General features: G+C 48.2%; 2 protein-coding genes across 2 annotated transcripts in view; one reads left to right on the plus strand and one right to left on the minus strand.

Annotated features, from left to right (window-relative positions):
* LOC309364859 (zinc finger protein RFP-like) overlaps nucleotides 1-2858 on the minus strand; it is a 260032-nt gene extending 257174 nt beyond the window's left edge. Inside the window, exon 1 of the mRNA XM_081902815.1 lies at nucleotides 2848-2858. The gene's annotated coding sequence lies outside the window, so the exon portion shown is untranslated. The remainder of the gene's footprint in view (nucleotides 1-2847) is intronic.
* Nucleotides 1934-11822, plus strand: PPP1R11 (protein phosphatase 1 regulatory inhibitor subunit 11). Its single transcript, XM_081903487.1, has 3 exons — nucleotides 1934-2235; nucleotides 5344-5452; nucleotides 8941-11822. Exons 1-3 carry the CDS (start codon nucleotides 2170-2172, stop codon nucleotides 9159-9161), a joined length of 396 nt encoding a protein of 131 aa, XP_081759613.1. The 5' UTR covers nucleotides 1934-2169; the 3' UTR covers nucleotides 9162-11822.
* Nucleotides 11823-16286: the final 4464 nt, after the last annotated feature.

A 16286-nucleotide genomic window follows, 5' to 3' on the forward strand; every position in this document is an offset into this window, starting at 1 on the left:
TAAAAAGCACCTGACCTTTGAGGCAAAACTGAAAGCAGTCACCTAAAAAATTAAATTGTCCAGTAGCACCTTAGAAACCAACTACGTTTGTTCTGGCTATAAGCTTTCATGTGCATGTACACTAGTTCAAAAGCTTATACCCAGAACATACTTAGTTGGTCTCTAAGGTGCTACTAGACAATTTTTAAATTTTATTTCGACTGCGTCAGACCAACATGGCTGCTAAAGATATATTTGACTGATAATATTCTACACACTTGCAGCTGAGTTGCTGCTATCTAATCTTAAATATATATTTAAAATGGGCCTTTGTACCTTGCCATGAATCTTCCCACTCACACTTCAAAACAATCTGAAAATGTCCCTTGTGTTTCAGTACCCTACACAAGTTTGGTAGCTTATATTCCCGCTGTGCAATTTTAGGAGACAATTCTGGAAGGAGCTGTAGTTTGATGGTGTTTTGTGAGCAAAAAGTTCAAAGTTAAATCATCCCCAACATGTCTCGTTTAGACCAGGAAAGACTCCTGCCAGTCATAGACAATACTTAGCTAGACGGACCAACAGTCTGATTCCAGACAAAGCAGCTTCTTATGTTCCTAATACACAGCTGTAAGTTCCATTGTGCATAATGTGGCTTATTCCCTTAGAAGTGTGCTTAGACTTGCAGCCTTAGACTCCTCTGCTCACTCTCTTTCACAGCCCCTACCTTTCTTTCTTCGCCCCTGGCACTTCCAGATGTTATGAAGTACCCTAACTTCCCAATGCTACATTCCAAATGAAGAAGGTAGTTTTTCTAGGCTCCTCTCTACCCCCAAGGCTGAAAATTATTTGCATAACTTTTTTATATAAAAACCACAATAATTTATTGTAGAATGATTTTCAACAAAAAATGTCCTTGAGGCAGCATCTGCAAAGTTTTAAATGAAAGCATTTAAACAAATCCAATTAAAATTCCATAAAACAAAAAAAGTCATGATATCTACAGGAGCTGTTGACACTATGATCATTTCAATGCAGAAACAAAGGAGACTTATTGTGCCGTGAGCTTTTATGGTCTAGTAAAGATTTTTGAATCCATGGATGCTTAAACCACGATAATCTTAGGGCTTGGTCATGTACACAGAATGCAAGATGGCAGGCTCCCCAAGGCACCAGGTTGTTGGGAGCCATGGAGGAGCACAACATTTGGGGTGAAGTCAAACCACCGGAGAGTTACAGCGCCTGCTGTGGCTGTAGAGATTGATAAGGCCTGTTTTGTTGCAGCTGGGGCAAATGAAGGCTGCAGACAGATGCACCATGTGCTGCTGCAGATGCATCATGGCGTTTCTTCTCTCTGTGCTCCTCCCAGTGGTCATTTCTCCTCTGATCACTGCTACGGGTACACAACCTGCCTGTCTCCAGGTGCTGTGGTCCTTCACAAGCGGTTCCCACAGGCCAGGGTTCCTGCCACAACTGCAGACATATCTGTAGCGCAGAGATGGGCCTGGTGCCCGAAGCTAGCTCCTGGTGCACATCCTTGGGGATCGTGCCATCTTCCATTCTGTGGACATGGCCGAGCCAGCATAGACGTTGGTCTATAATAATATAATATAAGCATCATTTTCAGAGTTGTAAATAATATATTTATTCCCCGCCCATTTGGCTGGGTTTTCCCAGCCACTCTGGGCGGCTCCTAACAAAGTATTAAAAATAATGCCTGGCAAAAGCGGGGAGCCAATGCCCAGCGACTTCTGCGACCGCACAAGCGCAAGCACACTTTACTGAGCAAAGGGCAAGCCTCTCTCAAACAACGCGAGCCTCCTTTTACTACGCGCGCCGGTGCCATCTGTTGCTTTTTTTGTTTTGTTCTTCCTCCTGCCGCATACGGCGGAAATGACTCTGGGGCCCAGCCGGGGGACCGCTTAACGCGACGGACACCTGAGCGGAAGTAGGAAGTGGCGGGGCCGGAAGTCGGCTGAGGGAGAGGCTGCTGCACCTGCAGGAGGAGGAGGAGGTGGAGGAAGGGAAAGCACGAAAGAGGGAGAGGAGCTGCGGCGCGTCCGAACAGCTGCCGGCAGGTTTTCCCCGAGGCTGCGAAAGCTCCGGGCGAGGTTTGTCTCCGGGCCCCTCCGAATCCCCGTCCCCCCTGCAACTGGCGCCACGGCGGACAGGGCCGCAGGCAGCCGCACCATGGCGGAGTCCACGACCGCCGTGGGAGCTTCTTCGACGGTCACCGAGACGGAGGTGACGGAGCCGGTGAGGACGGGGAGCCGAGGGAGCGGCCGGGGCGAAGGGGGGTGGGGAGCGGGCCGGGAGGGGGACTGCGTTCGGCGCCATGGCAACCGCGGTGATGGAGGTGGGGGGGAGGAGGGGGAGGAGCAGCGCCCCCGGTGTCTGGGTCCGGGTCCCCCTCGGTTGCCGTAGCAACCGCGAGTGCCTCTGGAAGGGGGGTGAGGCAGACTCACGGAGGGAGTCAGGTGCATCTGTGGGCGTTCGTCATGGCCAGAGGTGGGATGCTCCTTTGAGCGTGCGAGGGTGGGGCATCCACAGGCTTTGCGATTTCCCTTTCATCGTTATCTCTTGTGGGAAGCAGGACGCTGGACCTCTGGTCTGACCATGCATCAGGGCTCTTTTTTATATATATAGGGATCCGCACCCTGCGCTTATTTCATCCTGCCCCAAGGAGCTCCCTGCACCCATTTTATCCTCACGGCCAGCCCTGTCAAGTCAAGTACGGCTGGGAGGCCCAAGGTCACACCATGAGCTTTGGTCAGAGTGGGGGTTTGAGCCGGCATGCTCCTAGTTTTATCGCTCGTAAGCTACTGCACCATGCCGACTCTCCTGTGCAAAAAGGATGGCTGCCGCTACTGCAGGTTTGTGTGAGTCAGCCAGCCTGCTTTTTGCAGAAGTGAAGCCTTTGGCAGCCGGCGTGATGGCCGTGTCTTCCGCTGTAATGTATTTGAATACCAGTTGCTGGGTGTCACAGTCAAGGTTTTGTGAGCTGGAGAGAGAACCTGCACAACTCAACCCAGTATTGCACGGTTGTTTTTCATGATGGGCCCCATAGAAAAGAATAGATTGCTAAACCACTCAGGTCACCATTATCAGTTCAATATATTCAGTGCAGTTAATAAGCAAAGTGATTTAGGCTGTGAAGGCAACAGCAAATGGATAAGCGGAAGGCGCTTAAGTGGATAAGTGGGGACAGGCTGTAGCTCAGTGGTAGAGCATCTGCTTTGTATGCAGAAGGTCCCAGATTCAATTCCTGGCATGTCCAGATAGGACTGGAGTAATAACCCTGTCTGAGCTCGACTCGTAATGGTCTGACTCGTGATATGGCAGCTTCCTGTGTTCCAGCTACAGTAAGAAAGAATCAAAAGTGCTTTTATAGCTACTTGGTTGTAAGCACTGTGACAGCTTGGTTCAGAGGAAGGCAGCATGGATAGTTAGCAGTACTGAAAGACTGGGAGTTGGGAAAGCATGGTAGCATTCTTCCAAATACCTGAAGGGCTGTCACACAGAAGATGTCAAAGGCTTGTTCTCTGATTCTCCAGACGGCAGAGCTAGATCTAATGGTTTTGTTACAGATTTTCATTAAACGTTAGGAGAAACAATAGGAGAGCAGTTCAGCAATGGAGCCAATTGTCTGTCGTGATGGGTGCTCTCTATCTCAGAAAGTAAACAGCTCTGTATATTCTGTATTAAGCAAGGGGTTGGGCGGGACTGCCTGCAAGGTTTGCTCCAGCTTTAATTCTATGGAACAGTTTAGAAAAGCTAAGTAGGCCGCAATGCAAAGCCCACCGAATCTGCTGGGTATCAGAGTCACTTTTCACAGATTTTGGAAAACAAACCAGCAGTAGAAGGGAAACTGGCAACCTAAGGAGTGGGGATGGAAAGCAAGGGAGATTTCAGAGGGATTAAATAAAACACATTTTAAATTTCAGCACAAAACAAGCAGGTTGATAAACAATTGCTTGCCCCACTATGTGTAGATCCTGTGTGGCATTGTGGTCTTCCTTCCCATTGTTTCTAAAATATTCCCAGCTGTTGATGGAATATTTATTGCATGCCCATAATTGCTTAGCTGGTGACCTTCTTCGTCCAGTCTCCTGACTAGTTCAAGAAGTAGTAGCAGCTCTTTCTCTTTTTCCTGACAAGCTCCATCCACTCTGTACTATGGTGCCATCATGCCCCACAACAATGTGAGTGCAGCCACTACAATGTCTGTTTCAGCCTACTCTACCTACCTCTATCGGGAAATTTTACAGACTTGTAAAAATGGAGCAAAAATGCAGAACCAGTTTATGGGTTTGGTGCAAGTTATTTTTCCTTCTCACCAGAGCAGAAGTGAGAGCTGCCCATAGGAATCAGTGAAGAAATCCAGGATTTTAGCTTACCTGTGATTAGACGTTTGTGTGTTTCTTTACTTCTTGCTGCCCCTCTAAAAGATGGCAGCAAAGACACAGTACAGTGGGTTTGCCAATACTGTAAAAAGTAATGGATTCATCCTTTAACACTCCTTAATAAAAGCACTGAACTTGATATACGCTGACGATGCAGCATGAGACACAAATTAAGATAGGGAGCATTCCTAACATTTTCAAAATTCAGAATCATGGCTGATTTTGAAAGTAGTTGGGGATTATAAATGGGTTCTGCAGATCTGACTGGCATTTCCTTTACAGCAAAGTGTCAGTGGTTGCCCTTGCCTTTCACTGGTTTCACGGCAAATCTTACTACTGGTCTCCAGGGTGCTGCAAGACTATTGCTTTTGCTACAACGGACTGGCATGGCTGTGCTTTTGAAAATGGTTACATATAAATATACTGAAAAGTAATGTGTTGCTTTACAGCACTGTACTGCTGCATGTTAAATTGCTGGCTGGCTGGTGCTTTTTACGGTGGTGCAAAGAAAATGCAAATCTGATCCCTAGAACCTGAGATCATATTACTTATAGCTGCAGTTAAATCTTGGGTTTCTCAATTGATTTCTTTGGGCAGCCTCCCATTTCTGCCCTGCCCCAGGGGATATTTAAAAATGGCTGGAAACAGTCTGCACAGGCAGTGAGGCACGCCTTTTTCTTATTTCTGTGGGAAGGCCTGTGACATGAGGATATTGTCATATTGGCTTGATGAGAGGAGGAGGAGGAGCCGCTAAGACTTCAGAATCCTCTGCCATTGTACATGGATTTACTATTGGCAGAGGCAACGAGTTCCTAGGCAGACATGCTGATGCGGAAAGTGTTCCTGGAGGAATTCAGGTTTTGACAATCAGATACTCATGTAATGAATGGGGGAATTGCCATGCCATTTTCTGTTACGCATGAGACAATCTTCTCCCTGTTTCTCGCCATTACGTTCACAGGAGAATCGCAGCCTCACCATCAAACTGAGGAAACGGAAACCGGCCAAGAAAGTGGAATGGTCAAGTGACACGGTGGACAATGAGCACTTGGGACGCAGATCTTCCAAATGTGAGCCATGCTTCCACCTATCTCGGCTACTTTGAGAGACCGACTCCTCACTATACAGTGGAACCTCGAGTTACAAACGCCTCAGGTTACAAACGCCTCAGGTTACAAACTCCGCTAACCTGGAAGAGTTACCTCGAGTTGAGAACTTTGCCTCAGGATGAGAACAGAAATCGTGGCAGTGGCAGCAAGAGGCCCCATTAGTGAAAGCACACCTCTAGTTAAGAACAGTTTCAGGTTAAGAATGGACCTCTAGAACAAATTAAGTTCGTAACTAGAGGTACCACTGTATTCTCATTGTATCCCCAGAGGGCCCGCCCCCCATGAACCCATCTCCCTGGTTCTGTGGTGAGATCACGGAGTCTGCTAGCCAAGTTCCTGTCATGCTGCCTTTTGTTACAAACATTCACCAGCACTTGTCCCCCAGTTGCCATCATTTCCTATGTCCTTTGGTGTGCACAGCAGCACAGTGTGGCATGTAAACTTAGTAACCTGGAACAGCCGGGAAGCTGGGTGCCCAATGCTCCCAATCCAATAGGCTCAGCAAGCCAGATGTCGTTTGTGGACCAGCAGTTGAGGGATGTATTTGGCTAGTTTAGCCACCATTTTATGATTGTTGTTCCATTTTTATTCTGTACTTTCCCAAAGCACCTGGGACAGTGTATATGGTTCCTCTCTTCTCCCCCCTCCTTCTAAAACCTGGCCACACCCATTTAATTCTTTTATCCTTACAAACAACTTTGTGAGGTAGGTTAGGCTGAGAGACGGTAATTGGCCTGAGACAAAGATTCATGGCCAAGTTCTGATCTGAGCTCGGATTTTCTCGGTCCCAGTCCATCACTCTCAGCTTCGCTATTAGCTCTCAACTTTATAGCAATTCTGGTATTAGAAATGCTTTGTGGGGGCAGGTATTTGTTTGCTGATGTTTGGGAGCAGTTTTGCACAGGGATGACCAGCTGGTGGTTCTAGGCAAGATCTGAGGCTGGGGCAACTTTATTCCCTCCCTCACTTTATCCTAGCTCTCTTTCCACCCCACATCCACTGGCAGCTCTCCCTAAGGTGTATAAAGGTTTTCCCACTGGAAAAGGGAAGCAAAAGCTTTAAGAAGTAAAATATTCCAGAACTCAATGCACTGACAAAAATATGTTACATGTATATGCACAGATGTTTGTATTTGGTGCCAAGTCTTCGAAGCCCTTTCTGCTAGATGCACCAGCTCTACCTGTCTACTCACAAGGAGTTGCTTTTGACTGGCAAGGCACCCTTCTGGCCCTGACACTATTGTCTGGAGGGCTGCATAGACCATGAGAAGACCACAGTTCGTCATCCCTGGTTTGGTGTATTGGAATGGCAGTATCAGTTGAGATTTATGTGTGAGGAGGCCTGTAGACTAGTGCAGATGAGAATTAAAATCCCTGGTATGTTTGCTTGCGGGTAAACTCCTGTGTGATTTTGTATCCCGGCCCAGCCACTATAATCTCATCCCACATTAGCCAGCATCCCCTGAAAATGGCTGCTTGCCGTCTTCTAATAATATGCTTATTGAATATGACTCAGCAATAGGCACGTGGGTGGCCACTTTGAGAACAGGATGCCAGGCTAGAGGGGCCTTTGTTCCATCGGAGCAGGGCTCCTCTTACCTTCCCATGACAGAACTTGGATTGGAAGTGATAGGCATTGGAGACCAAAGGCTACTTATGCCATGCTGGACAGAGATGTTCCTGCTGTGGTTGGCAGCCAGTTGCCAGCAGGAATCCCAGAGGCTCAGCGCTTCTACAGTGGTACCTCTGGGTACGTACTTAATTCATTCAGGAGGTCCGTTCTTAACCTGAAGCACCACTTTAGCTAATGGGGCCTCCTGCTGCTGCCGGAGCACGATTTCTATTCTCATCCTGAAGCAAAGTTCTTAACCCGAGGTACTAATTCCAGGGTTAGCAGAGTCTGTAACCTGAAGCATATGTAACCTGAAGAGTATGCAACCCGAGGTACCACTGTATCTAGATGCTTGAAAGCAGCACGTGAAGTGATAGCTGCAAAGGGATAAGGGGAAGAATTGCTACCTTAGCAGTGCCTGGATTGATTGGAACAGAGCGTGGTGGCAGGAGGAGACCATGGAGAATAAAACTGCATCGCAGTACCTGCGAGATTTTCCAGGCCACAAGCTGTCTGCAGTCATTAGGTGCAAACATTATACACTCAAGAGTGCATGAAACGATAATACAATGAAGTGTTAGAGGGAAGGAACCAGCATATAGACTGAGAAGTGAGGGGTAATACAGACAGGTGAAGAAAAGGTGTGTTTGTGTGTGTATGGTACTGGGCATTTGTTCTTGATCTTGCCATTCTTATGCTTCAGTGTCAGCTGTGGGCCGAATCCAGTGCTCTCCTTTGCACAGATGTAAGGGATGCACCACATTGATCCAGTTTCAGTCAACAGAATGGGGATGGAGACCATTTTTGCTGGCTCCTCCTCTTTCCTCATCCCCTTTCTAGTGCCCCCCCCCAGAACCTGCTCCAGATGGTTTGGGGATCCTTCAGCACAGCACGGGAGGTTGCTGCAGGCAGCAGAAGTGGGGATCACTAACAATGGCCTCCCTTTCCCATTCACCTGACGGGAGCCTCTGCTGGGTCAGAGAGTCTTCCGTCACTGCAAGGAATGTTGCTGGGCACAGCTTAACGGATTTTATAAGGAAGAGGTGAAGGCGGAGGTAGAAAGCTTTCAGGCTGCTTGACTCAGCTATAGCCTTCCTTCCTGGGGGGATAGACCTTATGCTAGGAGAGAATCCTTCCTTTCTCTGTCTTCACATGCGAGGAGTGGAGAAGCATGACAGGAGGTTTTCTCATCCTTTTGGCCTCTGCTTTCCACTGGCTCCCTGGCCACACCTGAGAGAGAGAGAGTTGAATTGCTCACTCTGACAACGCAGGTTCAACACCTGCAGCTGACATTGCACAGGAGATAAATCTTCTGAGGCTGTCTGAAAGATGTCCACGTGTGTGAATTACTGGTAGATGAGAGGGTTTGCTCCTTTGCTCCCAAAGGATATTGATCATTGGCAGGCTGTTGTCTGATTCTCTCTCCCTTCTTCCTCTGCCCCTCTTTTCCTTCCCTCCTTGTGCCCTTCCCTTTACGCTCTTCTCCCTAATGCTCTACTACCCTCTAATTGCTGTTTCCTCTCTTCCATCATGATGCACCTCTTCTTTTTCCTCTCCTCCTACATATTCTTTTCCCTCCTGCTTAATGATTCTCCTCCATCCCATTTTTTCACCCTGTCTCTTCTTAAATCCCATCCTTCTTTCCACATCATGATCCTCCACACACTGGATCATACTCTTAAACCTTCCCTCCCTCCCTCCCTCCCTTTCTCTCCCTCCCTCCCTCTCTCCCCATCCCTCCCTCCCATCTTCCTTACCTTGACATCTCTCACCATCTCCCTTCTGAACGCTCTCCATCCCTCACCTGCCTGCTTTCCCTCCCCTCCCACCCGACGCAGGCTGCTGCATCTACGAGAAGCCGCGGGCGTTTGGCGAGAGCTCCACAGAGAGCGAAGACGAGGACGACGAAGGTTGTGGCAACGCCCACTGCATCCGGGGCCACAAGAAAGGCCAGCACGGGAAGGGGCGGGGCAAAGCGGGAGACCCCAGCCCGTCGGAGAGAAGCCCCCAGAAGTCGGAGCCACCTGACCAGAACCACGCCGGGGCGATGCAGCACTGAACCCCTCCCTGCCACGGGGAGGGGAGCCCCAGCTTCCGCCCCAAACAGGGACTGACGCTGCCCCAACTCAGGGGCAAGGGGGAGGGAGGGGAGGGCCCGCACAATCAGCTACCCGTCCGTCTTGTGCCGGCGCTGGTGCTGCCTCGGTCCCAGGGGAGGGGGAGGGAGGAGAGGGGAGGGCACATGCATCCAGCTCCCCACCTGCCTTGTGCCAGAGCTGCTACTGTTGTCTATCTGTCCATCCGTGGCTGGTGAGTCCGTCTGGTGACACCCATCCTCACTCCACCCAATGTGGAATGTAGAGAGAGAGAGTGCCTGCTGGGTTTCTTGGCTGAATTTCTGCCCCCCCCCCCCCATGCTTCATTAAATATTTGCATCAGTGATAAACAAGGTGGGAAACGGGTGCTGCTTCAGAAAAGGGCAGCGATGGAGCTGTGCCCGAGCTCCTGTCGGACATGCATGCCCTCTCGCTCCCTGTTCCCGGCTTTGAGTACCCCTCCGTTTTCTGCCTGTACACCCTTGTCCTTCCCCAGCAATTTCCTTCCCTAATCAGCCCAGTTCTAACCCTCAATGAAGTTCATTCTCTCTCACTCTCACCCTGCCCTCTCTGATCCCTGATTTTCCCACCCCCACTTCTCTCCCCCCCCCATACCCCACTTTTTGCCTCCCCACTGCTGCAGGGCCACTGCTTCTGACACACGGCTGCCTCAAGGGTGCAGCTGTGGGGTTTCCCCATCGTCCTAAACTTTTCCAGGAGCCCTCGGTTCCTCTTCCGCACTGCTACAACAACTGTGATTGGTTGTCTTCAGTTGTGTCTTTCTAAGAGGGCACACTTCCCTTCCACGGTTCCTTTTTTTAAAAAAATGAAACAAAACCCAACAATGCTTCTTTTTCATTATGTTATGGAAGGCTGTGATATATTTTCTTTTAAGTGGGGCTGGGGAGAAAAGGAAGGAAATCAGGGTGGGTGCACCTAACTCATGAGGTGGTGGGTGGGGGTTCAGAAACTGGTGCTGGAGTTGGGGAAGAGGCCTTGTGGACGTGGAAGGCGGGCTGAGAATTATGTGCTGTGGTAGACTCTGGCATCTGCCCAGGGTGCAGGGTTGGTCCTCATTTGGAGAAGGTCCACGATCGAATAAAACAGATCCTGATCAGCTTTCACGGTGAAGTGGAACGTCAGCAGAAGGTGGACTTCATGACCTTGCATGAAGAATGCCAGCCTTCTGTTGACTTTCCATCCTTTGGCTGCAGGATCATACTAAACGAGCTTCTGCCCCCACCCCCCAAAATCTCACATGACCGCAAAGGGATCCTGCCATTGCAATGTGGGACGGAGGCACCTTCCCTTGCATGACTCACAGATCACTCTGTCACACTCCCTGCCCGCGGTTTCATGAAAAAAGTCCTGGGCTGAATTTTTCAGTTCTCTGTTTTGTACAGCCTCGCACCCTCTCTGGCCCCTGTGTGCCAGTGTCTGCTTGCTTCTAATTAAAAGTCACGCTACCCCAGAGAAGCACATGGCAAAGCGTTTTCCACAAGGTTTTGAGCAAGTTAGGGAACCTCTGCCTGGTTTGGAGAACTCCTTATCAGCAACATTTCTCCAGCTTCCAATGGCTGAGGCACACGTTAAATTAAAACAGGCACACGTTACACTCTGATCTGAAAAGATTCTCTATCAGGGAGTGAACGCAAGTGGTGCACGGTTGCTCTCAAAGCTTACCCCATGCATTTCTGCATCAGTCACTCTTTTGAGCAAGAACACATTGCAGAGCAGGAGATGGGAGATGCGACGGGCTGCTGCCGCCGCCACCTCCTCTCTCAGCAAGTGCTTTGGGTTCAAGGAAGCCTCTTGAAGAATTTCTTTTGTGCAGCACGCTTTCGTTCCCGTGGCACGGTGTTCAGATTGCCCGATGGGTAAAGTGGGCCTAACCACCCTCTTTTGTGATAGCCCTCTTTGGCAGGCACAATTTGGCCCAAATCAAGGGAAAGTTGGGGGTGTGGGGCTTGAGGATTTCATCACTTGGGGTCCTACATTCCCCCCAATAAGTTGAACACAGTTTTGGAGCAACTGCGCTAGGGTAAGCCACAGATTTCTGTACACAAACAGGGTGAAGAACTTCATAGGCGAGTCATGACTGGTGTTATTATTGGCCTGTCTTGTTTGGACGAAGGAAATGTGACATGTTCAGTCGGTCCATCTTGGGCACTTCCTCCGTTGGCCTTGGAAGTGCCTATTGGCCACAAGACGGGAGGCTGAGCAAGTGGGACGGCTGAGCTTGTAGCCGCATGTAGTTGCTCTACAAATAATAAGCATCCCCATTTACCGGCAAAAAGGAAAGAAAAGAGGGGGCCATAATGCTCCTTAGCGAAGCTGCTTTCTCTCCTGCCTTGCCCTAGGAAGAAAATTAGATGCAACACCTTAAGAAGGTGCCTCCGGAGTTTAAACTACAAATGCCTGCGGGTTTGTAGATAAATCTTTGCTTCCTTGGTCCCTCCAGTAGCCCTAAGTCCTGTGCTGCTCAACCGGCTTATAAGATACGCACCCATCTCAAATGTATTGCAACCCCAAATGCCAAATTTTGTCAAGCTCATTACAAATGGCATACATTACGCAAGTGTTGTGATTATTTGATACACCAATTAAATTCTGGTTTGTTTAAACATAGTTGCCGTTTAGCAGATGTGCTGAGGGATGAGTTGAGACCTTGCTGCCTCCAGCATGCTGGGGGTGGGGGGAGTTCCTAGCACGGTAACAAGCAATGGGCCATATGGACAACTGGCAGTCAGAGAGGGTGACAAGAGAGGAAACTAAATAATATCCTTCAGCCTAGCCACTTGTAATTCCTCTTACCAGCCTCAGCAGCCAATGTGTTCACTTTTAAAGCTTATTTCTGCAACACAGAGGACTAGGAACATGCTTTTATTTTATTTTTTTAAAAAATAAAACTAGATCTCACGTATCTGACAGGTGCCTTTTCATTTTGCAAGCTACATTATATAAGTTCATAGTGAAACGGAGGCAGCTTGTGTTATGGTTTGAAGGCATATGCTGTAACAGCTCTGGTGGTGGTGTTTTCTGCACGGAAAACCAACTTTATTTAATCTGAACCACTTGTATGGTTCACAGTGCTGGGAACTATATGTGTGCTCTTTTGAGTTCCACAGGAAATGAGCTTGAGGAATAAAACTTCAAATCACGAATGAGGCAATGCTGTTAAATGAACTGACCACTAGAGGGCAGGTAAAGGTGTTTAAAGTACCTGCTTCTGTTTTATTAGGCCATGCTAACCCTCTAGCTTCCTTCAGTGGTGGTTTGTTAAAACAAGAACCATGCTGGATCAGGCCCAATGGTCTGTTGAGTCCAGCCTCCTTTACCCAAAGTGTCAGGGGAAGCCCACAAGCAAGATCTGAGCAAAAGGGAATTCTGCAGTTTCCATCTACATGCCTCCAAACATGCCTGGATAGTAGCCAACTTGTCACATGGGTCTAAAACACGCATTTCCTAAGGCGATGCAAGAGTACCTTCTGGGATATATACGAGACCTTCCTAGTCTTTCTTGCTGCATTTGATTTAGGAGGGACAACAGTGCGCCCGCCCACAAACATAAAAGCTGTAGCTCCGTAAAAGAGCTCAGGTCTTGCATGAGGAAAGGCCTAGGCTTGCGATTAAAAGATCTGAAGTGGCAGGGCTGGTAAAGATGCGATATGGACTTGCTCTTGCTCACCATAATAAAGCAGTTTGAGATAATAATAATAATAATAATAATCTACCATTTGTACCCCGCCCATCTGGCCGGGCCCCCCCAGCCACTCTGGGCGGCTTCCACAAAAACCAGAAATACACTAAAATATCACAGATTAAAAACTTCCCTGAACAGGGCTGCCTTAAGATGTCTTCTGAAAGTAAGGTAGTTATTTATCACTTTGACATCTGATTGGAGGGCGTTCCACAAGGCGGGTGCCACTACCGAGAAGGCCCTCTGCCTGGTTCCCTGTAGCTTTGCTTCTCGTAATGAGGGAACCGCCAGAAGGCCCTCGGCGCTGGACCTCAGCGTCCGGGCAGAACGATGGGGGTGGAGACGCTCCTTCAGGTATACTGGGCCGAGGCCGTTTAGGGCTTTAAAGGTCAACACCAGCACTTTGAATTGTGCTCGGAAACGTACTGGGAGCCAATGTAGGTCTTTCAAGACCGGTGTTATGTGGTCTCGGCGGCTGCCCCCAGTCACCAGTCTAGCTGCCGCATTCTGGATTAGTTGTAGTTTCCGAGTCACCTTCAAAGGTAGCCCCACGTAGAGCGCATTGCAGTAGTCCAAGCGGGAGATAACTAGAGCATGCACCACTCTGGCGAGACAGTCCGCGGGCAGGTAGGGTCTCAGCCTGCGTACCAGGTGGAGTTGGTAGACAGCTGCCCTGGATACAGAATTGACCTGCGCCTCCATGGACAGCTGTGAGTCCAAAATGACTCCCAGGCTGCGCACCTGGTCCTTCAGGGGCACAGTTACCCCATTCAGGACCAGGGAGTCCCCCACACCAGCCCGCCCCCTGTCCCCCAAAAACAGTACTTCTGTCTTGTCAGGATTCAACCTCAATCCATTAGCCGCCATCCATCCTCCAACCGCCTCCAGGCACTCACACAGGACCTTCACCGCCTTCACTGGTTCTGATTTGAAAGAGAGGTAGAGCTGGGTATCATCTGCATATTGATGGACACCCAGTCCAAACCCCCTGATGATCTCTCCCAGCGGCTTTCCCAGAGATCTTTACACCAAAACAATTGCAGAAGGCTTTTGGGGAAAAGGTCTTGAAGGACACCCTTTTATTCCCCAGTCTGGTTTATGAACAGATCTGTGCATATCCTGCACTTAGGCTGGGGGACCCTAGAAATTCTATACCAAGGTCAAATATGGCTGGTTCCCATATTTTGCATCATTTATTCTGCAGTTACCATTTTGCATAAACACTTGGCTAGTCATAATTCAAACAGCGCCTCCGGCTTCTGATAGGCACACCCAATTCCAAGTATGTCATAAGGGCTAGAAACATGGTTTAAAATTAGGGTTGTTTCTAAGGAATGCCCTGCTTCCACGTCATATATTCCCCAGCAGCTGTACAAACCAGGAAAGGGAAGTTTCATTCAGAAGGAAGCGTGGTTATATCATGCCTGAAAAGTAGGCTGCTGGTAAAGAGAATAGGAGCAAGAACATTAAAAAGTGGGAGAGGCAGTAAAAAGGAGAGAAGCAAGCCTTATGTCCCATCCATTTCTTTTCCTGATAGGCTTGTGTGCTGCAAAAAGCTTGGGTAACAGTATTTCCCCCCTGTCTGTCCCTTTTCCATTCATCCTGTCTGCCAGATCTCCCCTTGTAGATGAGTTGCATTTTCTCATTCTCTCCCCTATCCCCAATTTGTTACAGGCCCAATTAACGACATCATGGATGGGCAGAAAGTAGATTAGGATCCATCAGTAATCTCTGGTGATTTTCTACAGATGTGCAAGAGTTTCTAGTTTCCAATTTTTTAGCAACAGTGAGAACAAAACTACTTCCCCCCCACACCTGAATTGGGCTGCTCAAATGAAAGTCAGCTGGGAGTGGACTTTATGGGGAAAGACTGTGAGCACAGTTCAATTCTGTCCCAGAGTGGATGAGGAAACACAGCCAGATGGGTGGGGTATAAATAAAATTATTTATTATTATTATTATTATAGAATCACAATGTGTGGGGGTGCTATGTAAAAAATGGTGATGTGGGGAAAACCGTGAAGCCAGTTGTCACATCACTCACAATTCCTTCTGCCTCTGCCCTGTATGTAGTTACATCCTTATTGCAGACATTGTGATATATTGTTATATCGTGATATTTAGCTGGTGATATATCACAGTGTTGAAGGCCAGACATCTCTCAGCCCTAACACACATCATGATTCATAACATATTGCCAGGTCAAAAATTATGAAACCGATATCACAATTTACACTGCAAACCAGTATCGTTATATTCCCCATCCCTAGTCCTGATTTAAAAAACAAAGTAGATTCAACAAGCCTGAAATCGACTCACTCCTGAAGTGTGTGACCAAAAGGCTGAGAAATCTTTACCTGCCCTGCTAATGCAGGGTGTGTGTTACAGTTTTACCTGTCAAAATTATGCATCATGAAAAGGCACAGGAGGCTTTGGGGCACGATGGGGAAGAGGGAACCCTAGTTTTTAGAAATCATTCCTCAGTACACACAAATTATTCTTATGCACTCTGAAAACAAGCATCTGTTAAAAGGTATAACCTTGCTTGGCTCCAATCCTGGCTGTATCCCCAACAACACCTGTAAAGGTGATTGTTTTTCCTCCCCCTGCTGTGGACATGCCAAGGCAAGAGGCTGCGCTAATGTAAGAAGAATCCAGGTGGGGTTTGTGAACGGGGCCCCCAGCCTCTGGGCCAAATGCAAGGCTGGGTTTTCAGCAGTTCTGACAAGAGAAGGATGTTTAATTAGCTTGGCAAGAGCTGGCCTGAAGGGGCTTGGAGCGATGCATCATATTTGGACAGGAAATGTATTTTTAGTACGGGAGCTGAGAGATGTCACGTGGTTTTCCACATCCAACAGGGATGAGGAGGGAGGCTCTGCCTTCACTAATCTCTGGGCAAGTTTCTACATTCCACAAAATGCTTAAGCTTTTCCTAGAATATTACCATTTTAGGATGCAAAGGGGGGGTGTTTGGGGGAGGGAAGAGGCAACTGGTTCGTAGAAAAATAAGTGTCTTAGGTTGGTGGGACCTTGTTTATGACATGTTGCTTCTCTAGCTAGAGAGGTCCCCCTTCCACCAGCAGCAATAATAATAATAATAATAATTATTATTATTATTATTATTATTATTATTATTATTATTATTATTATTATTATTATTTATACCCCGCCCTCCCAGGCCAGAGCTGGGCACAGGGCGGCTAACACCAATAAAACCACAGTAAAAACATAATGGGGAGGGGGGGACCAATTTAAAATACAGGTTAAAATGCAATTTAAAATGCAGCCTCATTTTAAAAGTAGCCGATAGATCAAGACCATAAGGGGAGGGAAACATAAGGGTCAGACGGAGTCCAAACCAAAGTCCAGGCGGAATAGCTCTGTCTTG

This window comes from Podarcis melisellensis (assembly GCF_964234715.1).
Source record: "Podarcis melisellensis genome assembly, chromosome: 2".
Classification (NCBI taxonomy): domain Eukaryota; kingdom Metazoa; phylum Chordata; class Lepidosauria; order Squamata; family Lacertidae; genus Podarcis; species Podarcis melisellensis.

Bases quoted from the DNA above. Each gene is read 5' to 3' on its own strand.
- PPP1R11 (XM_081903487.1), top strand. From the start codon at position 2,170: ATGGCGGAGTCCACGACCGCCGTGGGAGCTTCTTCGACGGTCACCGAG. The intron at 2,236-5,343 runs GTGAGGACGGGG...TTACGTTCACAG, and splicing joins AGACGGAGGTGACGGAGCCG to GAGAATCGCAGCCTCACCAT. The intron at 5,453-8,940 runs GTGAGCCATGCT...CACCCGACGCAG, and splicing joins GGGACGCAGATCTTCCAAAT to GCTGCTGCATCTACGAGAAG.